At 47.4% G+C, this 27,266-nt stretch overlaps 2 protein-coding genes across 9 annotated transcripts in view; both read right to left on the bottom strand.

Moving 5' to 3' along the window:
* Positions 1-4,328: 4,328 nt before the first annotated feature.
* On the bottom strand, positions 4,329-12,841 carry C22H3orf62 (chromosome 22 C3orf62 homolog). The gene is made up of 3 exons (XM_007984217.3): positions 11,691-12,841; positions 9,909-10,000; positions 4,329-7,069 (listed from the first exon to the last, which is right to left on the bottom strand). The coding sequence occupies exons 1-3, from the start codon at positions 12,134-12,136 to the stop codon at positions 6,804-6,806; spliced, it is 804 nt and encodes a 267-aa protein (XP_007982408.1). The 5' UTR covers positions 12,137-12,841; the 3' UTR covers positions 4,329-6,803.
* A 668-nt stretch (positions 12,842-13,509) lies between these two features.
* USP4 (ubiquitin specific peptidase 4) overlaps positions 13,510-27,266 on the bottom strand; it is a 66,768-nt gene continuing 53,011 nt past the window's right edge. For 6 of the 8 annotated variants that reach the window (XM_073010183.1, XM_073010184.1, XM_007984210.3 and 3 more), the window contains 7 exons: positions 22,497-22,724; positions 21,253-21,323; positions 20,870-20,988; positions 20,391-20,540; positions 17,100-17,203; positions 14,099-14,187; positions 13,510-13,750 (listed from right to left, as the gene is read on the bottom strand). In XM_073010183.1, coding sequence (XP_072866284.1) covers positions 13,592-13,750; positions 14,099-14,187; positions 17,100-17,203; positions 20,391-20,540; positions 20,870-20,988; positions 21,253-21,323; positions 22,497-22,724 — 920 coding nt within the window. In that variant the 3' untranslated portion in view covers positions 13,510-13,591. The remainder of the gene's footprint in view (positions 13,751-14,098; positions 14,188-17,099; positions 17,204-20,390; positions 20,541-20,869; positions 20,989-21,252; positions 21,324-22,496; positions 22,725-27,266) is intronic. The other 2 variants (XM_073010187.1, XM_073010188.1) reach the window with 1 other exon arrangement.

The following is a 27,266-nucleotide window of genomic DNA, read 5'->3' as shown; positions in this document are numbered from 1 at the left end:
ACGGCGCCGCTGGTGTAGTGGTATCATGCAAGATTCCCAAAGTGCTGGGATTACAGGCTTGAGCCACCACGCCTGGCCTAATTTTTTTTTATAAAAAACTTTTTTAAAAGGGCCGGGTGCGGTGGCTCATGCCTGTAATCCCAGCACTTTGGGAGGTTGAGGTGGGCAGATTGCCTGAGGTCAGGAGTTTGAGACCAGCCTGACCAACATGGAGAAACCCCATCTCTACTAAGAATACAAAAAATTAGCCAGGTGTGGTGGTAGCTGCCTGTAATCCCAGCTACTCGGGAGGCTGAGGCAGGAGAATCACTTGAATCTGGGAGGTGGAAGTTGTAGTGAGCAGAGATGGCACTATTGCACTCCAGCCTGAGCAAGCAGAGCAAAACTCCGTCTCAAAAAAAAAAAAAAAAAAAAAAAAAAATTAAATATAGGCCGGGCATGGTTGCTGACGCCTGTAACCCCAGAATTTTGGGAGGCCAAGGCAGGTGGATCGCTTGAGGTCAGGAGTTCCAGACCAGCCTGGCCAACATGGCAAAACTTCATCTCTACAAAAAATAAAAAATTAGCCGAGTGTGGTGGCAGGAGCCTGTAATCACAGCTACTTGGGAGGCTGAGGTAGGAAAATCACTTCAACCTGGCAGGCGGAGGTTGCAGTGAGCCAACATCACACCACTGCACTTCAGCCTGGGTGAAAGAGTGAGACCCTGCCACACACACACGCACACAAAATTTAAAAATAGAGATGGTGTCTCCCTGTTTCCCAGACTGATCTCAAACTGCTGGGCTCAAGTGATCCTCCCGCTTTGGGCTCCCAAAGTACTGGGATTATAGGCTTGAGCCACTGCACCTGGCCCAGAGCCTTTTCAATAATTATCTATAATCAGGTGTATTGGCTTCCCAAGGCCTCCCACAGTTTGCATGACTCATTGGTCTTTGCTACCACATTAAAACATCTTGTGGCTCAATCAGAAGTACCACTCTGAAGCTGGGCACAGTGGCCCATGCCTATAGTACCAGCACTTTGCAACGCCGAGTGAGACTCCATCTCAAAAAAAAAAAAAGTACCACTCTGGGCCGGGCACAGTGGCTCACGCCTGTAATCCCAGCACTTTGGGAAGCCAAGGAGGGCAGATCACGTGATATCAGGAGTTCAAAACCAGCCTGGCCAACATGGTGAAACCCCATCTCTACTAAAAATACAAAAATTAGCCAGGCGTAGTAACGGGCACCTGTAATCCCAGCTACTTGGGAGGCTCAGGCAGGAGAATTGGTTGAACCCAGGAGACAGAGGTTGCAGTGAGCCAAGATCTTGCCACTGCACTCTAGCCTGGGTGCGACAAAGTCTCTATTTTTTTTTTTTTTTTGAGACGGAATCTTGCTCTGTTGCCCAGGCTGGAGTGCAGTGGCGCGATCTCCGCCTCCTGGGTTCACACCATTCTCCTGTGGTGAGCCCCTGGTCTAGCCATTTCAGGGGGGAGATTGGCCTGAGCTAGGCCCCTTTTACAAATCTCCATTGACCTTTGAACATTGACAACTCACAGTTTCACCAGTTGGCAGAATGGTGTTACTCTTATCACTGCATTCCTGAGTGAAAAGGTGAGGGATATAGGCCCCCAGGTTGTCTGTCTCCTTCCTTCTGGTCTCCGGATGCTGTTGGAATCATCTCTGGGATTGAAAGAGATGGTGGTGGGGTAGGCCCAGGAGAATGCTAAGGAGTCAGGGCAGGTGTGCCAGGAGTTAGATCCCCTATCCTAAGAGTGAGGGGCACAGCAGGCAGATGGGTAAGGGGAACCCTGAGTCCTAGAGATAAGAAGGTACATCCCAGTGCCAATTGTGGTGGCCTGAGCCTCACAGAGGCAGAGGTGTGCTAACGTAAGTGCTCCCAGAGCTCAACTGGCAAGAGTTCACAATCTAGAACCCGATCCATGTGACTGCACAGGCAGTGATGCCTGTGAGTGTGGGGAACACAGGAATCGGAATGAACTGAGGGCCGGGTCATCATTTCCAGTCTGCAGCCAGCCCTTTTTAATGTCCTCTTTGAAAGAACTGCTGGCCGGACGCGGTGGCTCACGCCTGTAATCCCAGCACTTTGGAAGGCTGAGGCAGGCGGATCACAAGGTCAGGAGTTCGAGACCAGCCTGACCAACATGGTGAAAACCCATCTCTACTAAAAACACAAAAATTAGCCAAGAGTGGTGGCGCACGCCTGTAATCCCAGCTACTCGGGAGGCTGAGGCAGAAGAATCCCTTGAACCTGGGAGGCTGAGGTTGCACTGATCCAAGATCACGCCACTGCACTACAGCCTGGGCGACAGACCAAGACTCTGTCTCAGAAAAAAAAAAAGAATTGCTGCTTTTCTCCCAGGCCTCAGCTGGGACTCTGTGCTCCCTGCTGGAACTTCACTCTGCCATTCACTTATCTCTCTCCTTGTTCCTGCCCCTTCTTCTCAGTCTTCCCCTCCAGCTCTCAAATCTTTCTAGAAGCTTCTAAAGACCAGCTCCTTAAGTATTGTTACGAAGTTTATCATCAGTTGGCTTACAACCCTGGTTTCTAGTGGCTTTGGCATTAACACTGGTGGGATGCAGCCATAGATCCTGGAAACCTCTTGTCATAGGGTTGGATGGGTCCAGCTTCTCATATGCCTTGTGCTATGGCTTGAATTTGCAGTTTGCAACTAGCAAGTTCCAAAGCTATTTATTTTTGAAGCTGTCTTGTTTCTATTTTGATTCTGGTAATCTAAATTGCAGTTTGGTGTTTCCATGGAAACAATTCAGTGATTGTTTGGCTTGCCAAGATGAACTGTGGGGGAGAGAACTGAATGATGTAAAAACATTTAAAGTTTCTCAGTCATGAACAAGGTCAACTATCAAGTCTCCCTGAGAAAGATTTGGTCCTAGCTCCTTACAAACCTGAGGAAGTTTTATTAAAATTCTGGGCACCTGTTCTCCCTCCAACTAAATCCCTGGAGAACAGCTCCCCAAACCCTGTTCTGAGCAAATAAGCATAGATCTGCCCACTGTATAGATTCAGATGACGAAGGCGGGAAGTTCTTCTTGGGCACCTCAGGGCGCCAGAGATGCAGAAACAGATCGTGTCACCAGGGAAATGATGAGGCCTATGGGCCCACTCACTGCTAATCTGGGACTGCCATGGAGAGGCTCAGGGCTCACCTGCTTGACTGTACAGCTGCATTTCTACAGTGAGGAAAAGTTCCACATTCAAGGATTCCAGGACGAATTGCCTGTTTGGCAAATCTGAATTTTTACATAAAGGCTTTGCTTAAGCAAAGACATACCTGTCTCTCTGGCCAGGGAGAGCCTGTATTCTCCCTCATTCCCCATCCTCACCCTGTGCTGGGCCCTCATTCCCATCTCTACTCCAGGTAGGTAAAAATAAATAAATTTCAAAGTCTTCTAGAGTTAGGGATAGATAGATCCCCATTTAAAAAAATTTTTTTTGAGACAAGAGTCTCACTCTGTCACCCAGGCTGGAGTGCAGTGGCACGATCTCAGCTCATTGCAATGTCTGCCTCCTGGGTTCAAGCGATTCTCCTGCCTCAGCCTTCCAAGTAGCTGGGACTACAGGTATGTGCCACAAGGCCGGCTAATTTTTCTATTTTTAGTAGAGACAGGGTTTCACCATGTTGGCCAGGCTGGTCTCAAACTCCTGACCTAAAGTGATCCACCCACCTCAGCCTCCCAAAGTGCTGGGATTACAGGCGTGAACCACCCTGCCCGGCTAGATCCCCATTTAATACAGCCACGTCTGCAAAGCCCCACCTGAGAGGGGCCAGGCCCTGACCAGTAGTAAACCAGTGAACTAACTAAGCTCCTGAGACCTAGAGAATCCTGCTCCTGAGGATCTAGCTCCCCCAGAAAAGGACTGCCCTTGTGTCAGGGTCCTGCCAAGCCCTCCTGTTGTGGCCCCTAGACTCCACTTCAGAAACTGAAAGTTGGGTCTGGACAGGTACTTTGTGAAGGATGTCCATGGCTAGTTGACTAGAGATGAGGATTTTAAAACTAACTGCTTTTGTCTTTAAAGAAGTGATTGATACATATCCACTGCATATAAATTAGAAAATACAGATGACAAAAAAAGACTATACCCTCACTCCTAAAAGTTTTTTTTGCACATGAGCTCATACACATTTTCACAAACTTGAGATCAACTGCACTTGATCCAAAGTGCAATTACATGCATTTTAAGTCTGGGGATAACTTTAGATTTACAGAAAAGATACTTCATATATATCCTTCACTCAGCCTCTCTAATGTTAACATCTTACATAACTCTGATACATTCGTCAAAACTGAGAAACTGACATCAATACATTAAACACTAGTTTTTATTCAAGTTTTATCAGTTTTTCCAATAATGTTCTCTTTCTGTTCCAGGATGCACTCCAGGATTCCATGTTACATTTAGCCATTCTGTCTTCTTGGTCTTTAGTAGTCTGTTGATAGTTTTTGAGTCTTTCTTTATTTTTCATGACCTCAACAGTCCTTTTTTTTTTTTTTTTTTGAGGTGGAGTCTCACTTGTTGCCCAGGCTGGAGTGCAGTGATGCGATCTTGGCTCACTGCAACCTCCACCTCCTGGGTTCAAGCAATTCTCCTGCCTCAGCCTCCTGTGTAGCTATGACTAAAGGCACATGCCATGACGCCTGGCTAATTTTTGTACTTTTAGCAGAGATGGGGTTTCACCATGTTGGCCAGGCCCATCTCGAACTCGTGACCTCAAGTGATCTGCCCACCTCAGCCTCCCAAAGTGTTGGGGATTATAGGCATGAGCCACTGCACCCGGCCATCTCGACAGTCTTGAGTTCTGGCCAGGTACCCTGTAGAATGTCCCCCACATCTGGATTTGTCTAATATTTGTCTCATGATCATATACTGGGAATTTTGGTTTATGGTAGGAATACCAGGGAAGTGATGTACCCCTCTCATGACATATACATGACATCACTTGGTTAGGTATCTGCCAGGCTTTCCCACTATAAATTTGTGACTTTTCCCTTTTCCCACTTTAATTGTGGGAAGAATCATTAAGTCTAGTTCACCTTCAAAGGGTGGTAATGAGGTGGGAATATGGGGGTAAGGACAGGAATTAAGCTCCACCTCGTCTATAGAAGAGTGTCCACAACCACATGTATTATTTGGAAGGCACTGTTTTGAGACCTGTTTTTCTGAGTATCAAGTAACCTGACATCTCTCCATCCAGACAGGCTAATCTTCACCTGAGCAGGGGCAGTTGAGCATGCTGTGAGCACTTCTCATTTGCTTCCATTCTTCTTGCTCAGGGAGAAGAAATTGGCCTCTGACTCCACAGGCTGTGAATGCTTATCGAGTGTGTTACCTCCTGCAAGGACTGAGTGGTAGGCGGCCTGGAAGGAGCCTCTAGTTAGTCTCAACCTCTACTCCTGCCCCAGGCAGGGCAGTGACAGTGACCACAACTGGTTGGGAACCAGGGCACGCCCACTGGGGAAGCACATGCAATCAAGTGGCCAGGGTCTAACCATACTATAGTTCTTGGGGCGCCAGCAGGTGCCAGGCCAACCTCTGCTAATGAGTGGGTGTGTAGCCTCCACCTTCGAGCCCAGAGGAATCACTAGACCTGTGGTAAGGGGTGTTGCTGGCTATGCAGCTGGCCCTATGCCAGAGTCACTGGCCTGAAGGACAGTCTGTTCAGCAATCACTCAGCTATTAGGCCTTTCTCCCCAACTCTTTGGTTTGTTCAGGCTTTAGCACTTATAAACAGCCCTGGCTGGTCCAAAGGTAGTGAGTTATCTCAATTGACTACTAGACAGTTACGGATCTAACTCCTTGTTCCACTCTTTCTCCCCTTCTTATACTATACTTCACTTGGTCTTTAAAAACAATCAAAGCAAAAAGCCTTTCGTCAGCTCTGCCTCACCCCCATATTCCTTCCTTCTTATTAGCTCAGGAGGTGGGCACTTCCCTGAGATTCAGTTTCCTTTCTTCCCCATTTTTTTCTTTTGAGAGAGGGTTTCACTCTGTCACCTATGCTGGAGTGCAGTGGCATGATCTCAGCTCACTGCAACCTCCGCCTCTTGGCCTCAAGTGATCCTTTCGCCTCAGCCCCCACCCAAGTAGATGGAAATACAGGCATGAACCACCATGTCCAGCTAAATTATTATTATTTTTTGAGACGGAGTCTTGCTCTGTCACCCAGGATGGAGTGCAGCGTTGCCATCTAGGCTTATTGCAACCTCTGCCTCTGGGTTCAAGCAGTTCTCCTGCCTCAGCCTCCCAAGTAGCTGGGACTACAGGTGCACACCACCACTCCTGGCTTATTTTTGTATTTTTAGTGGAGATAGGGTGTCCCCATGTTGGCCAGGCTGGTCTCAAAACTCCTGACCTCAAGTGATCCACTCGCCTTGGCCTCCCCAAGTGCTGGGATTACAGGTGTGAGCCACTGTGCCTGGCCACTCCTGCACTTTTTTAGGGGTCCATGGAAAAGAACACCAAGAGACACAGCAGAGGCCCACAACCCACACCTACCATGGGTACTGGGTATATTGAACATCGATCAAAAAAACACATTCGAGATGTCAAGTTAAAAAAAAAAAAAAATCAGTAATAGGAAACATTTCAAAGCAATGGAATTCAAAAAAACTGGTCTCACAGCTTAAAAAGGGACATAACTGGGATTTTAAAAGGGTCTGGTAATTCAGGTTCTGCCAATCTTTTGAGAAATGTGGCCCCTGACGGCCACTGTGGCTGCTTCTGCTCAGGCTGAAGGACAGCCTCCTGCTGTAAGGAATCAAAGCTTAGATAACTGTCCTTACTCAATTTGGTATTTCAAAGAGGTCATCACATTGTAGTCCTCTTCCAAGTCCAGAACAGTCTCAATGATATTATGATCATCAAAAGCCCGTTTGAGGCTGCCAGGGTCAGCATCTGAGGCCTTCTGAGGGCTCTTGTCCACGAGCAGGGCCCAGGCTTCCTCTTTGAAGGGTGAACCTTGGCAATGACCACACACGTGGTTCAATTCGTTTTCAAATTCTATTTTTCCAGCCAATTCTTCAATAGTTCGGATGCTTGTATGGTCTTAAAAATAAGAACATTCAGCTTTACAATTCCAGTGGAAGGTTTCTGAAGACATTTCAGGTGCAAGTTAAAAACCATGAATGGGTTGTCATTTGTCAGGGATTATGCAAAAGCAGGCATTCCTGCCCCAGGACAGGCAGGCTGCCAGACTGCCAAATTAAGGTGGGTTTGGTACCTTCCTTTCAGGCCCAAGCTTTTACTCCAACTACATGCCAGTCCCCCAGAAAGGTGTAAGTGTGAGGGTACAGAAATGTACATGGTTGTCTGTCCTGGCTCTCAGGGATGACAAGACATAATGTGAAAAAAAAAAAAACAAGGTCTTTAGGGTAATCAAAATGCTGCCCAGCCAGGAGCAGTGGTGTGTACCTGCAATCCCAGCAACTTGAGAGGCTGAGGTAGAAGAATCACTTGTGCCCAGGAGTTTGAGACCAGCCTGGGCAACAGAGTGAGACCGTGTCTCAAAAAAAGGCTCCCTGATGTTGGTGAAGGCCAAAGGAGATGGTGGGTAGAGGCAGTAATGACTTCAGTTTACCTCCTGGAGCTACTGGAGGAGACTCACAGGCTGACAGGGGTTTTACTTTGTGGCCCAGGGTGAGTATCTACCCTCACCAGGCCTCCCTTTCCTCCCTCATAACCTGGAGACCCTTCAGAAACAACAGCTTCAGGTAGCACCCAAGGTTATACATCCCTTTACTAGGAGCTGTAGTATGAGTTTTTTAAAAACAGGACACATTGGCATGATGTGCCTGTAAACTCAGCACTTTGGGAGGCTGAGTCAGGAGTATCACTTGAAACCAGGAGTTCAAGACCGGCCTGGGTAACAAAGCAAGACCTCATCTCTATAAAAAATACTACTACTACTAATAATAATAAAAGACAAGACAAAAAATAGAGCACATGTAGTTCACATACAAGACAGAGATTTGTATGTAGAAAAAAAGTCTGACAGGATGTGTGCTATACTGTATTAACAGTGGTTATCTCTGGGTGGTAGAATTATAGGAAAGCTTTTGACTTCTAATTGTTCTCCTAATCTTTTTTTTTTCTTTTTTTTTTGAGACAGAGTCTCGTTCTGTCACCCAGGGTGGAGGGCAGTGGTGTGATCTCGGCTCACTGCAACCTCTGCCCTCTGTCTCCTGGGTTGAAACAATTCTCATGCCTCAGCCATCCAAGTGGCTGGGATTACAGGCGTGCACCAACACATCTGGCTAATTTTTTGTGTTTTTAGTAGAGAAGGGGTTTCGCCATGTTTCCCAGGCTGGTCTCGAACTCCTGACCTCAAGTGATCTGCCCGCCTCTGCCTCCCAAAGTGCTAGGATTAAAGGTGTGAGCCACTGTGCCCAGCCCTTCTCCTAACCTTTAATTACCGACCCCAGCTAAACTATTCTCTCCTTTTTGCCTATGTCCTGTTTCCTAAAAATCTAAACTCAATCACCATGTCCTAGTGGCCACCATCCCTTGCCTTCAGGGACTCAATATATCTAGACATTTATGACATGACCTGATTGATGTATCACCTCACAAGATAATCAATTGTATGAGGGAAGGAACAGGGTTTGTTAACATTCAGTTCTGTACTCAATGCAGAGTCTGAGCAAAACAAATCTACCAAATAAAAAGATAAGAGTGTTTTGGCCAGGCGTTATGGCTCTTGCCTATAATCCCAGCACTGGGAGGCTACAGTAAGTGGATCACTTGAGCCTAGGAGTTCGAGACCAGCCTGGACAACATAGCAAAACTCTAATACAAAAATTAGCCAATCATGGTGGCGTGCACCTGTAGTACTACTATAGTACTATGGCTACTTGGGAGGCTGAGCTGGGAAGATCACCTGAGCCCAGGGAGGTTGAGGCTGCAGTGAACTGTGATTGTGCCACTGTACTCCAGCTTGAGTAATATAATGAGGCTCTGTCTCTCCCTGCAAAAAGTGGTGGTGGTGTTTTTTTTGAGATGGGATCTCATACAGTTGCCCAGGCTGTAGTACAGTGGTATGATCATAGCTTGAACTCCTGGGCTCAAGTGATCCTTCCACCTCAGCCTCCCTAGTAGCTGGGATTACAGGCACACACCACTGTGACCAGCTAATTAAAAAAAATTTTAAGAGACAGATCTTGGTATGGTACTCAAACTAGAAGAGAATGTTTCTTTTTTTTTTCTTTTTGAGACAGAGTCTCACTCTGTCCCCCAGGTTGGAGTGCAGTGGTGCGATCTCAGTTCACTGCAACCTCTGCCTCCCAGGTTCAAGCGATTCTCCTGCCTCGGCCTCCCGAGTAGCTGGGATTACAAGTGTGCACCACCACGCCTGGCTAATTTTTTTTTTTTTTTTTTTGAGACTGAGTCTCGCTCTGTTGCCCAGGCTGGAGTGCAGTGGCACGATCTCGGCTCACTGCAAGCTCCTCCTCCTGGTTTCACACCATTCTCCTGCCTCAGTCTCCCAAGTAGCTGGGACTACAGGAGCCCACCACCATGCCCGGCTAATATTTTATATGTTTTAGTAGAGATGGGGTTTCACCATGTTAGCCAGGATGGTCTCAATCTCCTGACCTCGTGATCCACCTGCCTCGGCCTCCCAAAATGCTGGGGTTACAGGTGTGAGTCATTGGGCCCAGCCAATTTTTGTATTTTTAATAGAGACGGGATTTCACCATATTGGTCAGGCTGGTCTTGAACTCCTGACCTCGTGATTTGCCCGCCTCGGCCTCCCAAAGTGCTGGGATTACAGGCATGAGCCACTGTGCCTGGCCGAGAGTGTTTCTTAAATCTGAGATACTTGCTGACTCAGACCCATGTGAAGGACCTATCTTCCCAAGGACAGGATGGACTGGCCCACTGTACTCACCGATCATTTCAAGCAGATCCTTTGTGACCTCTTGGCTAGAATTGTTGAGTGCCATGTTTGAGTCAGCCTTCAAATCTCTCTCCATATCTTTCCTGCAGCCCCCAGGTTGGGGGGAAGAAAAGGTGGCGAATTAGATTCTCTTTCAAGAAAATATTGAAGGGAAATTCAGTTTTAGATAATTTCAAAGACAAAAACTTACTGGTGATCTTGTCATTTATGCTTTGATTAGAGGACAGTTGGAAACTGCTACGTCAGTGGAGAAACCGACTAACAACTTTACCATAATAACTCACATGACTGTATTACAGACTCACATGACTGTATCAGACTGTATTAATTTTTTTTCTTTTTTAGAGACAGGGTTTAGCCATGTTGCCCAGGCTGGTCTCGAACTCCTGGGCACAGATGATCCACTCACCTCGGTCTCCCAAAGTGCTGGGAATACAGGCATGAGCCACCTCACCCAGCCTGCATTTGTTTTATTTATTTATTTATTTATATTTATTATTTTATTTTTTTGAGACGAAGTCTCACTCTTGTCCCCCAGGCTGGAGTGCAATGGCGCAATCACAGCTCACTGCAACCTCTGCCTCCCGGGTTCAAGCGATTCTCCTGCCTCAGTCTCTGCAGTAGCTGGGATTACAGGCGGCCACCACCACGCCCAGCTAATTTTTCTATTTTTAGTAGAAACGGGTTTCACCATGTTGGCCAGGCTGGTCTCAAACTCCTGACCTCAGGTGAGCCATCCGCCTCAGCCTCCCAAAGTGCTGGGATTCAGGCGTGAGCCACTATGCCCAGCATTTTTTTTTTTTTAGATGGAGTCTTGCTGTTACCCAGGCTGGGGTGCCGTGGCAAGATCTCAGCTCACTGCAATCTCTGCCTCCTGGGTTCAAGCAATTCTCCTGCCTCGGCCTCCCGAGTAGCTGGGATTATAGATGCGCGCCACCACGTTCGGCTACTGTTTGTGTTTTTAGTAGAGACAGGGTTTCACCAGACCTCAAGCGAGCCACCCACCTCAGCCTCCCAGTGCTGAGATTACAGGTGTGCCACCACACCCAATAAGGCCTGCACTGCTTATGAGTACCAATTTATTTGTGGAGTTGAAAGGAAAAAATTTTTTTGTGGAGTTGAATGAATTAAATGGCCTCTTTATTCCCTTCCTATGAAGCAGCCAAGATGGCAGAACTTTGAAGCTTCATCTCTTATGTTCATCCCTTCTCCAAGTCAAGCTGTCTGGGACCAGGCAATTTCAAATTACTTGGGAGAAGAAAAAGTCTAGAGGAGACCTGGTGATGGTCCAAAAAACTCTGGGGTAAGACTGGGGAGCAGAGGCAAAGATAAGCCAGGAAGTAGGGCCCAGACTTCAATTCAGCCTCTCCCTAATGTGGGCAAAGGAGGGTATCAAAGGCCCCAGTGTCCAGATTCAAACACAGGAGTTAAGATGGAATTAAGACTTTTGTTTCTGCAACTTAAAAAATAAGGTTATTTTAAACACCAGGTTATTTTATATCCACTACCCCTTTGGGTACTGCAAAGTGGTTTCCATGACTGGTTTGACATCAACGATTGACAACTAGCCCCTCAACTGGAACACATACACAAAATATAACTGTTTCCTAGGCCAGATTCTGAAGAATGTCTATGAACTCCCCAAATGCAGTCACAGAGTTGCCAAGAGGAGGTAAGAGCACTGTCATGAACTAAATCTAGGATCTTCAACAGTTTTTTCAAAAACAAGAATCCCCTTAATTGTAGCTGTTAAGCTATCAAAATTAGAATCACCTTAAATTTTCTTTTCTCCAGTTTTCCCCCTCTCCTGCAGTTCTCCAAGACTCTCTTTCAGATGCCAAAATGGAGGAATGCATCAATACATTTTCCTTGCTGGTCAGAGGTTTTCTCTCGGGGCACAGAGCATGTGGTTTTGCATTTACCGGGGCATGGTTTGTTGCAAAGGCAGGGTTCTCATTCTCAGGAGCACATGGGACAGCAGCAAAAGGAACAGCAGAGGAGCAGGCTGCCAGAGGATGTCTTCTGCAGAGGAGCCTGTGCACGGGCAGCGAGGAGGAGAGCGGCGCAGCGCTCAGTTCCAGCCTCCGCTGGCCTATGCACTCCTGGGAATAACTAACTCCTTCAAAGGCCCGGTCAATGGCTGCAGTCAGTTCCTTTCTGCATCTTCTTAGTTTTTCAGACATTTCTCCTAAAAGCGACCATGTCTTTATGTAATGCATTGGAAATGCACAGGGCAACACAATAATGTTACAAATAAGGCTGCAAACTACCCCTGAGTAGCACGATTTCCCGGAGCTTGGCCCTGGCTACAGCAGGACCCACAACCCTCGGGCTTTCCTCCTGGAGTAGGCGGTTCTCGGCTATCCATGATAGCCGAGAACCGCTCCCGCGATCTGCCAGCAGCCCCAAGGACGCCCCGCCCCACTTCCCACAGCTTCCTGGCCCGCCCCGCCACTGCCTCTCGCCCCACCGTGGCTCCCAGGCCGCCCGGCCGTACCCCGCACCCCGCCCTCCGGCAGGTCGCAGCCTCGTCCTTGTCCTCACCCGCAGCGCAGTGACGCCGACCCAGCCAGCCGACCCAGCCAACGGTCATCGCATGCGCGCGCCCTGCGCAGGCCCCAGACCCCCACGGATTAGGTTAAAGGTCAAACAAAAAAGCCCAGACCCGTACGTCCGGTTCCTTAAGGCCTTGTGGCCCCACACGCAGCAGCTGGCCCCTCGGTGGGAGTGGGGACGCATCTTTCGACCGGGGTCCCGATAAGAGTCTTGGCAGGGATGAGGAAAGAACCTGTTCTAGAAAGCATCTGGGTAACACCAAAATGTATTACTACCCTAAATCGTCATGAACTGGAGCCCTTTCCAGGCTGACAACTCCCACAAAGATTTCTGTTCTCAAGCCAACATGGAAACAACTGGATGGGACACAGCACCAGGCAGTTTTATGTACTGACTTCCTTTAAGTGTTACCTAATAAAAAGTGTGTTATCTAATAAAAGTTCCACGCAGCATTTGACCGTCTTAATTCATCTAGGGTAGCAGGGGATGTAACATAACTGCTGGGTTCCACAGGAGGTTGAGAGGCCAGGATCCCCAACACTAAATATCTTCATTTCCTTAGCGGGGAGAAAGCTGGAAATTACAAGATGACTCAACGGAGAAATGGGCTTCAGTGGGTAACTTTCAAAAAATTATAAACCCGTATCAGTGCACATAGCGAGGGAAAGGGGAGTTTACTTGAGGCTTGGGTTACTGTGAGCAGACTACTTGGGGTGACTAGTATCAGCATCAGAACCAGAAATCCAGGCGCTCAGGGAAGCCCTGCAGGTGGGGTGGGTCTCCAGGCTGCTCCATACTCAGCGCCTGTGTTTCTCTCCATTCTTTGGGATCCATCAGACATACTCCATTGTGTACCCCCATCCCACCCCCTTTTCAGCTTCACAGGTTTCACAGAAATTTCTCACCACCTGTTTAAAAATAAAAATAACTCAGCCTCTTGACATAGCTTCTTCTAGGTAAACGGTCTTTTTTTTTTTTTTTTTCCCCTTCTGCTCATAAAAGAAGGGTATTTCCTTGTCTGGTTTTTGGACAGAACACTAGCAGTCTGCAGAGTGTCAAAGATGTTCTCCTGGGGGATTACGCTGGTGCTGCAGGGTGGCAGGATCGTGGAGTCAGCATCAGTTGGTGTCCATGCTGCAAGCCTCATCATCCCCCATGCCCTGCTGACAGCTGCTTGGTTGTGTCCCTCCATCAGAGGAACCAGAACTGCTGAGTGAAGGCGTCTTATAAAATTCATCATCTCGACGCTGGTAAAATAGCACATAAGCTGCTTTAGTCTAAAATACAAGAGGAGGAAAGGCCATTCAGTGGTTGGAAAAATCACCCATTTTCCCCAGCTTTTCTCTCGTTGTCCAAAACTCTCAAAGATCTGCCATATCCACACAGAGGAGACCTTTCCAGCTCTGCCAGGGAGCAGGGAATGGAAGGAGCCCTGTGCAGAGAACTCTGAAGTGAACTGAGCATCTCATTTATGAAGGTCCCTGAAGGAATGCCAGCCAGCTCTGTCACACCTAGCTCCCACTGTCACATCAGGATGATGAAATAACCAACTAGCCTGACAGAGGCTCTTCCCACCTTTAATCCATAAAGACATGAGGAAGAACCACATATCATGGCCTACTCACCACTATCTGATCCTCAGAGGCCAGGGACACGTTGCTATCATCAAAGTAATACCATTTCCCATTCAGTTTGTTCTTCGCATATGCGGTGTCTGCCAAGTTAACAAAGAAAATACTCTAGCGGTCTCCAGAGAATTAATCTGGCTAGCTTATTAGGCATGCACTAAATAAACACAAAAATCCCCAAAACAAAACCCCTGAAATTAAAAATAGTTTACAGTGTGTGTCTTAACAATCAAAAAACAACTCACCTTCTTTTCTAATCTGTTCCTTCTCAAAAAGGATGAAAAGGCTAAATATGGAGCTGTCAGGGACCAAGGTTTTAAACTATAATTTTGGGAAACTAATCCAAAAAATAGAGCTATTCAGTGCCAATCTTCAGGATGGCTATGTGCAATAATCTAAAACCAGGGAACCCGTAAAAGGAGCTGAAACTTCGAAGATTTAAGCAAAACAATAGCTCTCACAAGGACATGTCAAGTCAATCTCCCCCACTGCGTCTAGGCAGGTGGCTACTAACATCAACAGAATGCTTAGTGCCTCTGGAGCCTGCAGAATAATCCCAGTTAGGGGAACACTGGGTGTTTGGGTTTGCAGAGCTGGAATGTGAACAATATACCTTAGTCTCTTGTCTCAAAAAAAAAAAAAAGAAAAAAAGAAAAAGAAAAATTTATCTTTCAAACTAGGAGTCCAGAGTCTGTAGTTGGGTAACAGTTTCCCACAATGATTTAAGCATTTCTCACAGATGATGCTCCCTGTCTCGATTTTAGACTATTCCCAAGCAGGATGTGTTTATTACAGAAATCCCAGCCCAGTTCCTGCTCCACCCACTCTCAGAAACCTCAGAATCCAATGGAGATCTGATTTCCAGTGTCATCGTACTGCGTGGCTTTAGGTAAGGGGTTCAACACTGCAGCCTCAGTTCCTCACTATAGCATTGATTGCACAAAGTGGTGGTGAGGATCATGGGAAAGGGCAACAGAGAAGGTGTTCACGGCCAGTTCACACAGTCTGTGCTTGACACAATAGCAGCAATGGTGGCTTTCAATCTTGAAGTTCCAACTGTAGGCCCAATGTGTACCCTCACACAACCAGCCTAACCTCATGGATGAGAAAACTGAGGATGAGAAACTTGCCCAAATGGTATGTTTGTGTGCAAAAATTAGCAAATAAAAATGAACACAGGCTGGTCACGGTGACTCACACCTGTAATCCCAACACTTTGGGAGGCCAAGGCAGGGTGGATCACTTGAGCCCAGGAGTTCAAGACCAGCCTGGGCAACATGGCAAAACCCCGTCTCTACTAAAAATACAAAAAATTAGCCGGGCATGGTGGCGGCGGGCACCTGTAGTCCCAGCGACCTGGGAGGCTGAGGCAGGAGAATGGTATGAACCCAGGAGGAGGATCTTGCAGTGAGCCAAGATCGTGCCACTGCACTCCAGCCTGGGCAACAGAGCGAGACTCAGTCTCAAAAAAAAAAAAAAAAAGCAAACCTTACAGAAATTTTGCAAAAAAGTAAAGCAAAGAGGAAAAAAGTAAAATTAACATTTTGGTGTCAATCCTTCCAGGCTCACAGCCCTCGGCCCATCACAGTTTCTTTGCTTGTTTGTTACCACAGTTGTGATAATACCTTTTGTAAGGATATAATTTTGTGTAGTTGTTTTCATTTAACATACCATCAGCATTTCCCCAGGTTAGTATTAATTTAATTTTTATTTTCTTTTTATCTTTTTTTTTTTTTGAGATGGAGTTTTTCTTGTTGCCCAGGCTGGAGTGCAATGGCATGATCTCGGCTCACCACAACCTCCGCTTCCTGGGTTCAAGTGATTCTCCTGCCTCAGCCTCCTGAGTAGCTGGGATTACAGGCATGCACCACCACGCCCAGCTAATTTTGTATTTTTAGTAGAGACCAGGTTTCTCCATGTTGGTCAGGTTGGTCTTGAACTCCTGACGTCAGGTGATCCACCTGCCTGACCTCCCAAAGTGCTGGGATTACAGGCGTTGAGCCACCGCGCCCGGCCTACTTCTTATCTTTTTAAGATAGGTCTTGCTCTGTTGCTCAGACTGGAGTGCAGTGGCACAATCATGGCTCACTGCAGCCTCAACCTTCCAGGTTCAATGGATCCACCAGCCTCAGTCTCCCAAGTAGATGGCACTACAGGGGTGCCATCACATCTAACTAATTTTTTTTTGTTGTTTTTTAGAGAGAGGAGCTTGCATTGTTGGCCAGGCTGGTCTTAAACTCTTGGTCCCAAGTGATTCTCCCGCCTTGGCCTCCCAAAGTGTTGGGATTATAGGCATGAGCCACCATGCCTGGCCTAATTTTATTTTTAATGTTTATGTATTCTTCCATCAAGTAGATAGACAGTAATGCCAGTTGGTCACCAATGCTCTAACTTTTCACTGTTTTAAACAGGTGAGTATCTGTGTGTATAAAGCTTCTCCCCAGTGTCAAGTTATTTCCTTAGGATAGATTCCTAGAGGTAGGGGTACTGAATTAAAGAATATGAAAATGGAAAAAAGAACTTTAAAAAAAGAATTAAAAAGCCGGGCACAGTGGCTCACGCCTGTAATCCCAGCACTTTGGGAGGCCAAGGAGGGTGGATCACGAGGTCAGGAGATCAAGATCATCCTGGCTAACACGATGAAACCCCGTCTCTACTGAAAATACAAAAAAATTAGCTGGGCGTGGTGGCAGGTGCCTGTACTCCCAGCTACTCGGGAGGCTGAGGCAGAAGAATGGTGTGAACCTGGGAGGCGGAGCTTGCAGTGAGTGGAAATCGCGCCACTGTGCCTGGGCAACAAAGCGAGACTCCATCTCAAAAAAAAAAAAAAAAGAATTAAAAAAAGAACAGAGAGGGGAATCACTATGAAGAAAGACTGCAGCATGAAGCCTGTGAAACTGCATAAGCAAAGCATTTAGGGCAATGCCTGGTTCACTGGTGAGAGATGATGGCCAAGCGCATTTCAACATCTCAGAAGGAAGCAGATGTCAATACTTACAGTGGCCAACCCCCATGGCTCCATAATGATTGGACACGGCAATGAGGTCGTACACATAAGGCCTTGCTGACGGGTTACAGACAAACTCAGACATGTTCAGCCCTCTGAGCACAAAACACAAAAATAGTTCTTGAATATGTTAAACCTAGACAAAGTAGTTAGAGCAACCCAGCAACCTCTGTTATGCAACAGAGCAGAACACAGGGAGGCACTCAAACTATTCGAGAAAGACCAAGATGTAAGGGGCCCTAGGGTCCATGTTCTGCCCACTGACATATTCAGGGTAGAAAATGGGGCCGGGTGTGGTGGCTCCTGCCTGTAATCCCAGCACTTTGGGGGGCTGAGGCAGGTGGATCACCTGAGGTCAGGAATTTGAGACGAGCCTGACCAACATGCTGAAACCCTGTCTCTACTAAAAACACAAAAATTAGGCTGGGCACCGTGGCTCACGCCTGTAATCTCAGCACTTTGGGAGGCTGAGGCGGGCAGATCACAAGGTCAGGAGATTGAGACAATCCTGCCTAACATGGTGAAACCCCGTCTCTACTAAAAAATACAAAAATTAGTCGGGCATGGTGGCACATGCCTGTAATCCTAGCTACTTGGGAGGCTGAGGTAGGAGAATCGATTGATCTCGGGAGGTGGAGGTTGCAATGAGTAGAGACAGTGCCATTGCACTCCAGCCTGGGCGACAAGAGCGAAACTTCGTCTAAAAAACAACAACAACAACAACAACAACAAAAACACCAGGCGCAGTGGCTCACGCCTGTAATCCCAGCACTTTGGGAGGCAGAGGTGGGCGGATCATGAGGTCAGGAGATCGAGATCATCATCCTGGCCAACATGGTGAAATCCCATCTCTACTAAAAATACAAAAATTAGCTGGGCTAGTGGCACGCACCTGTAGTCCCAGCTACTCAGGAGGCTGAGGTAGGAGAATTGCTTGAACGCAGGAGGCAGAGGTTGTAGTGAACCGAGATCGCGCCACTGCACTCTGGCCTGGCGACAGAGCGAGACACTGTCTCAAAAAAAAAAAAAAAAGAACAACAAAAGAAAATGGGAGAAACTTTCTGGGTAACTCCAGCACCAGACAAAATGGTGATGAGAGGGTCTAGAGATACACACAGAGGGCTTCAGCAACTATGCAGAAATGGCTGTTCTTAAAAGAATTACAATTGGTGCCATAATAATTTAAATTCAACCAAAACAGGCCCCAGAAAGCTTTCTTCCTCCAATTCTTTATTTAAAATTTTTCAAACACACAGAAAAGATAAAGAATTTTTTTTTTTTTGAGACGAAGTCTCACTGTGTCACCCAGGCTGGAGTGCAGTGGCATGATCTTGACTCACTGCAACCTCCGCCTCTTGGGTTCAAGTGATTCTCCTGTCTCAGCCTCCCGAGTAGCAGGGATTTACAGGCATGCACCATCATGCCTGGCTAATTTTTTTTTTTGTGCTTTTAGTAGAGACGGGGTTTCACCATGTTAGTCAGGCTGGTCTCAAACTCCTGACCTCATGATCTGCCCGCCTCAGCCTCCCAAAGTGCTGGGATTACAGGCGTGAGCCACTGAGCCCAGCCAAGAGAAAGAATTTTTACAACAAATACTTATTAGCCATTACCTGGAGTCTCCTGCTGACATGCTATACTTCATGTATCTATTCTTTCCCCCAGAAAGCATTTTAAAATGTACATTTTGTGGGCAACTCCCTTTTTTTCCTTTTTTTTTTTTTTTTTTGAGATGGAGTCTCACTCTGTTGCTCAGGCTGGAGTGCAGTGGCACGATCTTGGCTCACTGCAAGCTCCACCTCCCAGGTTCATGCCATTCTCCCGCCTCAGCCTCCCGAGTAGCTGGCACTATAGGCGTCCACCAACACACCCAGCTAATTTTTGTATTTTTAGTAGAGACGGGGTTTCACCGTGTTAACCAGAATGGTCTTGATCTCCTGACCTAGTGATCAGCCTGCCTCGGCCTCCCAAAGTGCTGAGATTACAGGTGTGAGCCACCAAGCCTGGCCTACTTTTTTTTTTTTTTGAGAGAGGGGCTTGCTCTGTCACTCAGGTTGGCGTGCAGTGGCACAATCTTGGCTCACTGTAACCTCCACCTACTGGGTTCAAGAGATTTTCCTGCCTCAGCCTCCCAAGTAGCTGGGATTATAGGCATGCACCACCACACCCACCTAATTTTTGTAGTTTTACTGGAGACAGGATTTCACCATGTTGGCCAGGCTAGTCTCCAGCTCCTGATCTCAAGTGATCCACCTGCCTTGGCCTCCCACAGTGCTGGGATTACAGGTGTGAGTCACTGTGCCGGCCTCTTTTTTATTTTTATTTTTGAGATGGAGTCTCGCTCTGTCACCAGGCTGGAGTGCAGGGGCACGATCTTGGCTCACTACAACCTTTGCCTCCCAGGTTCAGGCGATTCTCCTGCCTCAGCCTCCTGAGTAGCTGGGACTACAGGTGCGTGCCACCACGTCCAGCTAACTTTTGTATTTTTAGTAGAGATGGGGTTTCACCATGTTGGCCAGGATGGTCTCGATCTCCAGACCTTGTGATCCGCCCACCTTGGCCTCCCAAAGTGCTGGGATTACAGGCGTGAGCCATCATGCCCAGCCTATTTTTTTTTAATATATTTTTTATTTTTTGTAGAGAGGAAGTCTGTTTCCCAGGCTGTTTTTGAACTCCTAGGCTCAAGTAATCCTCCCACCTTGGCCTCCCAAATTGATGATATTACAGGTGTGAGCCACTGTGCCCAGCCAGGGAACATCTATCTGTTGACTGACTTTCCTGTTCTTAGTTACGGTCTGTACCGTGGGGCTTGAGAGGATATGAGTAGACAGCCAGTCCCAGTTCCTACCCCACGGACAGGACCATGGCAGGTCTGCAGCCCAACTGCATCCCCCAATAATAACCCAGCTCTCCCTGGCAGGCTATTCTTGGTTGCCTTGTCCCCTATTGGACTGCCTCTGCTAAGGTGAGGCTACCTGTGACAGATGATGGACAGGAAAAACAGGATAGTTAGGTAGCCTAAGTGACCTGAGAGGGAAACTAGCAGTGGCAGGGATGACTGTGAACAGGCTGTGTCTGGGCAAATGCTTCCACTGAAAAGTCTCTTCCCCGAAGATGCAGGATAGGGACAGGAGGGGTAACTACAGCTAAACTCTGACCTCCTAGAGCCCAGCAACACACATCCTTACTCAGAAAAGTTTTTGGTGGCAAACCACTCAGCCAATCAGTGCCAAGATTTTCTGCCTGTTTTTAAACGTTCCTAACACCGTAGTTACCATGACCCACCTGATTGGGAATTCTACAACTGTGTCGAGCTTATCCCTCCAGTATCTGTTGTAGGAGAAACGTTTGAGGTGGACCACCAGGATCTTGGGCAAGGACCATAGGTCAAACTTTTTTGTTGCCTGTTGATGCTTCTTACAGTTGGGACAGTACCTGAAAAGAAAAACCTCTACTTAGTAGGGCAGGCAGGCAGCCGGTACCACCTGGGCACTCATGCATGGAGGCACAGCTGCAGTCCCCTGACAGCTGCCATCCTTTAGGTCAGCACTCAACACTACTGCTTCTGGCCAGGGACCTGTCTTCCAAAATGGGGTGATGGCTTTCCTAGGAAACCTCAACTCACAGAGGACTATGTTGTAGGGTTGGCTATATAAAGAAGTGACACATCCAAATAAAAAGGGGTTTATGTGCACAGATGGCCCTGGCAGATCTGAGTCCTGGGGTGCATGGGGCCTCTGCTCAGAGAGTGAGGAGCTGCATACCAGGGGTCATGCTCCCCAAGGGTCTCCATGGTGGTGAAGAGCTCTATGCAGTCTCTCAGGGCCACTGTGGTCTTCTTCTTCTTCTGAGGCTGCAACATGCTCACATGCTTCTCGTAGGCCTATGGGAAACAAAGCACTCAGTTCTGCTGGAGAAAGAGATCTTACTGCATTAAGACACGAAGGCCTTCAGAGGCTCTCCCACCTGGAATGTAGTAACCTTTCTAGAGACTCTGAACATAACATGACAAACTCTTGAAGTGCTTTTCCTTCTCAGTCTTAAATATAACTTGCTAAATTGTTGTGCAACTGGTGAAAGTGATCGCAGTCCACATCCAGAGCAGAAATCAGGAGACACCACCGACCACAAACCCCAAGGGACCTACCTCAGATTCTTGCTCATCATAGTAAAGGCTCCGAGTTTCACTGTCCCAATCGATGGCCAGTGTAGATCGAGCTGAGGAGGACCAAAATGTCACTTGTTATGGAATGGCAAGCAACAGGAGAGGCTCTCCAAGTGACAGGAGTGAGAAGAATCACACTCAGGCCACACCATCAACACCTTCTCCCCCATCAGCAGCCACTGCCAAGAGCAATGCTCTGCAATGGGCCAGCCCTTCTGACCCCCAGACCCAAAAAGCCTTTGGCAAAGACTTCCTTAGTGATACAGATAAGCTACAAAAGAACTAACTGTGGAGAATTCTGAAAGGGCACAGGTCAAGATGGAGTAATAGGGCCCAGATTTATCATCCTACCACAAACCAAAAAAAACCTGAAAATGGATGAAACAATTGTTTTCAGACATTGGATAGAGCAGGAAGGAGATCCCTAAGAGAAGGGGAAAAAAAGAGACCCCTACATCGTCCTAACTTATTGCCTGCAGGCAGCTGCCAGGACTTAGCATAGGGAAGAGAGGGAAAGATTAAGCTGAAGAGTCAAAGACTGGAGTTTGAGAAGATGGCTAGAATTTGCAAGGCATTCCAGCCTGGGCAACATAGTGAGACCGTGTCTCTACAAAAACTACAAATATTAGCTGGGTATGGTGGTGCGCACCTGTAGTCTCAGCTACTCAGGAGGGTGAGGTGGGAAGGGAGCTGAAAGACAGAGATGCTTCCCCTCCCCCAGCTGGCACGTGTCCTCACTGGCCAATTGTGCTTTTCACACAACCCCTCGGAATGCCTCTTCCTGTCTGTACAGCAGTCTCCATTACAACCTCCGTGTGACGGTGAGGCTACAAAATCCATGACCATCCTCTGAATGGATCACACTTCTTGAGCATTAATGAACAAAATAAATATGCGTTTATTCTTATAAGTGAACAAGTATGGGGAAATGTTACTGCCAAGAGTGGCCATGGGAAAGGTTATTGACCCACAGCAAACTCCCACAGAGGGAGTGGAGAGAGACCTACTTTCCTCCGAGGTCATCGAGGACCGAGGAGAAAAGCCTGAAAGGTAGGGAGACCTTTGAAACAGTCCTTAGGGGGCTTCAAGCCAAGGATCATACGAGTGTCTGCTCCTGGAGGCACAGAGACTGTGAAAGCCCAATGCGGTAAGTATCGACTGCAAGGATTTTCAAACAGATCCTAAGTCCCTAAAGCCCAGCTTGAAAGGTCAGAAAAAGTGCTTACAGTTGAGTTTAAGTAGTTTTCCATCAGTTGCAAGTGAATTTATGTCAGCTGTTCCATAGGAGTTCACAAGACTGAAGGTAAAAAGCCTTTTTGGGCAGGGCTGGCCTTTGATCTTCTTTTGCGTGGTCTTAGTGGGGTCATTTCCCAGCTCATCTTCCCCACTGCCTTCTGTTTCTGAAAGCTGCTCTTTGCCTTCTTCCTGATGCTCCATTTCTTCCTCATCTTCTCCTGGCACATAAATGGAAAACAATATGTATATAATTTCCCACCATTTCAATGTTAAAAATTTTATTTAATACATAACTATGGTGTTTCCTTCCAGATTTTGTTCTGTGTATATGAAATTAAATCTATTCCTTTGCATTTAACTTGAATTCACATGTGACCCTCACCACACCCTTGCAAGACAGGCAGACTGGGCACTGCTATTCCACGATGAGGAAGTACAGGCTCAGAGAGCTTAAATGAGCCACCTGCAGGCACAATGAGATTCAGCAGCCCTGCTATCCTGTCTAGTGGCCATCACAGCACATGGTCTCTCACTCTTGCAACTTCATCATTAGGCCCACAGAAAGAAAAGGGCGTAAATGAAACACATATTCAACACTCAAGAAGACAGCTTGGTGAGAAACACTATCTTTCATCCATCCATCCATCCACCCACCCACCCATCCATCCACCCACCCACCCACCCACCCATCCACCCACCCACCCATCCACCCATCCACCCACCCACCCATCCATCCACCCACCCACCCATCCGAGACAGTCTCACTCTAGCCATTCTATCTATCTATCTGTCTGTCTGCCTGCCTGCCTGTCTGCCTGCCTGCCTGCCTGCCTGCCTGCCTGCCTGCCTGCCTGCCTACCTATCTATCTATCTATCTGAGATGGAGTCTCACTCTGTCACCCAGGCTACAGTATAATGGCACGATCTCGGCTCGCTGCAACCTTCACCTCCCGGGTTCAAGCGATTCTCCTACCTCAGCCTCCTGAGCAGCTGGGATTACAGGCATGTGCCCATGCCCAGCTCATTTTTATATATTTTTTAGGAGAGACGGGGTTGCACCATGTTGGTCAGGCTGGTCTTGAACTACTGACCTCAGATGATCCACCGGCCTTGGCCTCCCAAAGTGCTGGGATTACAGACGTGAGCCACCGCGCCTGGCCCTATTTATTTATTTTTTGAGATGGAGTCTCACTCTCGTCCAGGCTAGAACGCAATGGTGTGATCTCAGCTCACTGCAACCTCTGCCTCCCGGGTTCAAACGATTCTCCTGCCTCAGCCTCCCCGGTAGCTGGGACTACATGTGCGTGCTACCACATCCGGCTACCTTTTTCTATTTTTAATAGAGACAAGGGTTCACCATGTTCACCAGGATGGTCTCTATCTCCTGACCTCGTGATCCGCCCGCCTCAGCCTCCCAAAGTGCTGGGATTACAGGCATGAGCCACCGCACCTGGCCGAGAAACACAACTTAAAGGTCAATTGTCTTTTTTTTTTTTTGAAGCAGAGTCTCACTCTGTTGCCCAGGCTAGAGTACAGTGGTGCAATCTTGGCTCACTGCCACCTCCGCCTCCCAGGTTCAAGCAATTCTGCTGCCTCAGCCTCCTGAGTAGCTGCGATTACAGGCATGCACCACCACGCTCAGCTAATTTTTGTATTTTTTAGTAGAGACAGGGTTTTTCCATGTTGGCCAAGCAGGTCTCCAACTCCAGCCCTAAAGTGATCTGCCCTCTCAGTCTCCCAAAATGATGGGATTACAGGCGTCAGCCACCATGCCCAGCTATTTTCAAATATTATAATAAACACAAATATTAAGTATTCAGTTCCTCCAGAAAAAAACCTATCCTGAATTTTCCTTTAACTAGTATTTACTAAAGGTCTCTTAGGTGCAGGTTTACCATGCTAGGTCCCAGGACTCCATAAGGGGAGCACACAGTCTAAGGGGAAAGTTAAAGTATCAAATAAGTAACTATAGCAAAGATGGGGACCACTCCAAAAGGTGGTGTAAAGGTAACAGAGAAGAGCAGATTTAAAACAAAGAGTCTACATACTTGATCAGTAAAAATGGAAATTCTGAGAAAAGGAGAATGTGCTATTTAAAAGCCCACAACCCCTGGCTCTCATGGAGGTTCCTTTCCAAACTTGCTTAACTCCTGAGACATGACACTGTCCCTTTACACACAATAAGCCTGTCCCCCTCCTACACTGGCAAGGAAAAACCTGTCCTGCCTGATGCCTGTCGGAGAAGGGCAGAACCCAAAACTGCCTCAGTCCCACTCAGGAAATGCAGTGCCCTCATACTCATAAGAACTCTGTCCTGGCTCATGCCACCAGCTGCCAGTTACCTGGACAATGCCACGAGCCTTGGGCCAATGCAGTCAGAATTAAATGCCATGGACTGTATTTCACAGGATGAGAAAAAAAGCAGCCTATGATCCCAGCACCTTGGGAGGCTGAGGCAGGTGGATCACCTGAGGTCAGGAGTTTAAGACCAGCCTGAGCAACATGGTGAAAATCCATCTCTACCTAAAAATACAAAAATTGGCCAGGCACGGTGGCTCATGCCTGTAATCCCAGCACTTTGGGAGGCCGAGGTGGGTAGATCATGAGGTCAGGAGATCGAGACCATCCTGTGAATGGTGAAACCCCATCTCTACTAAAAATACAAAAAATTAGCTGGGCGTGGCAGTGTGCGCCTATAGTCCCAGCTACTCGGGAGGCTGAGGCGGGAGAATGGTGTGAACCCAGGAGGTGGAGCTTGCAGTGAGCCAAGAGCGCGCCACTGCACTCCAGCCTGGGCGACAGAGCAAGAGCCTACCTCAAAAGAAAACAAAAAACAAAAAAAAAACCTTTGTGCTTAAACAAGGTCTGAAGTCTACACACCAAGATTCACCTGTAGGATTCAAAAGGTGACACTGTCCCAGACATGCCTAAGAAGCAGGGTTAGCAATAAAAATAGCAAACACACTCACAAGACGTTGTTACTGATTGAGTGCCTTTCATGTGCCCTGTCCTTTAAGCATATGACCTCAAATTGTAATCACAGATCTGTGAAGCAGATATCTTTTTGCAGATAGGTAAACCAAGGTTCAGAGGGATGAAGTGACTTGTTCAAGTCCACCCCACACCTTGAGCTGGGGATCAGAGTGCCTTAGCTCCCAGAGTGCCACAGATCACCCAGGGTCTGTTCAGAGACTACCATTACCATTCCAACACCTGCTGGTGGACCTATACACAAAATATATTCCTGTTTTATCCCTAGTGGAAAATGAACATAACATTTCAGGCAAGAACAAGAAGCCAAATATTGGGGCTGGGTGCAGTGGCTCACGCCTGTAATCCCAGCACTATGGGAGGCCAAGGTGTGTGGATCACCTGAGGTCAGGAATTCGAGACCAGTCTGGCCAATATGGTGAAACCCCATCTCTACTAAAAACACAAAAATTAGCTGGGCATGGTGGTGGGCACCTATAATCCCACCATTGCACTCCAGCCTGGGTGACAGAGCGAGACTCAATCTCAAAAAAAAAAAAGAATCCAAATATTGGCCGTATGTGGTGGCTCACGCCTATCATCCCAGCACTCTAAGAGGTCAAGGTGGGTGGATTGCTTGAACTCAAGAGTTCAAGACCAGCCTGGGGAACACGGGAAGACCTTGTCTCTACAAAAAATAATAATAATAATAAAAGAAAAAGAAATTAGTTGGATATGGTGAGACACATTCCTGCAGTCCTGGCTACTCAGAAGGATGAGGTGGGAGGATCACTTGAGCCCAGGAAGTCAAGGCTGCAGTGAGCCATGACTGCGCCACTGTATTCCAGCCTGGGCAACAAGAGCAAAACTCTGTCTCAAAAAAAAAGAAAGAAAAAAAAGAAAAAGAAAAAGAAAAAGCAGGATCCACTGAAAGCAGCTACCCAAGATCACTCAGAGAATCAGCAGGGGACCTAAAGGAGTATGTGGATCACCTGAGTGAGAACCTGTCTCAAAAAAAAAAAAAAAATAATAATAATAATAATAAAACTTATTCAACCCTAAAATGCCAAAAATAATTTGGAGTATCTCTTGAAGACAGAGCCTTGTGGTCATTATTTTTAAAGTAAATTCTCAGCTGGGCACAATGCCTCAGGCCTGTAAGCCCAGCACTTTGGAAGGCGGAGGTGAGCAGATCACTTGAGGCCAGGAGTTTGAGACCAGACTGGCCATGATGGAGACACCCTGTCTCTACTAAAAATACAAAACTAGCCAAGTGTGGGTGGTGCACACCTATAGTATCAACTACTTGGGAGGCTGAGGTGGGAGAATCCCTTAAACCCAAGAGATTAAAGTTGCAGTAAGCCAAGATTGCGCCACTGCACTCCAGCCTCGCCAACAGTGTGAAACTCCATATAGAAATTAATTAATTAGGCCGGGCGCGGTGGCTCAAGCCTGTAATCCCAGCACTTCGGGAGGCTGAGACGGGTGGATCACAAGGTCAGGAGATCGAGACCATCCTGGCTAACATGGTGAAACCCCGTCTCTACTAAAAAATACAAAAAACTAGCCAGGCGAGGTGGCGGGCGCCTGTAGTCCCAGTTACTCGGGAGGCTGAGGCGGGAGAATGGTGTGAACCCAGGAGGCGGAGCTTGCTGTGAGCTGAGATCCGGCCACTGCACTCCAGCCTGGGCGACAGAGCGAGACTCCATCTCAAAAAAAAAAAAAAAAAAAAAAAATTTACTAATTAATTAATTAATTAAAGTTAATTCTCACTTTCTAGGACAGCATGT

The sequence above is a fragment of the Chlorocebus sabaeus genome, chromosome 22 (genome assembly GCF_047675955.1).
Source record: "Chlorocebus sabaeus isolate Y175 chromosome 22, mChlSab1.0.hap1, whole genome shotgun sequence".
Lineage (NCBI taxonomy): Eukaryota > Metazoa > Chordata > Mammalia > Primates > Cercopithecidae > Chlorocebus > Chlorocebus sabaeus.
This window is presented reverse-complemented; position numbering and strand designations above follow the sequence as displayed.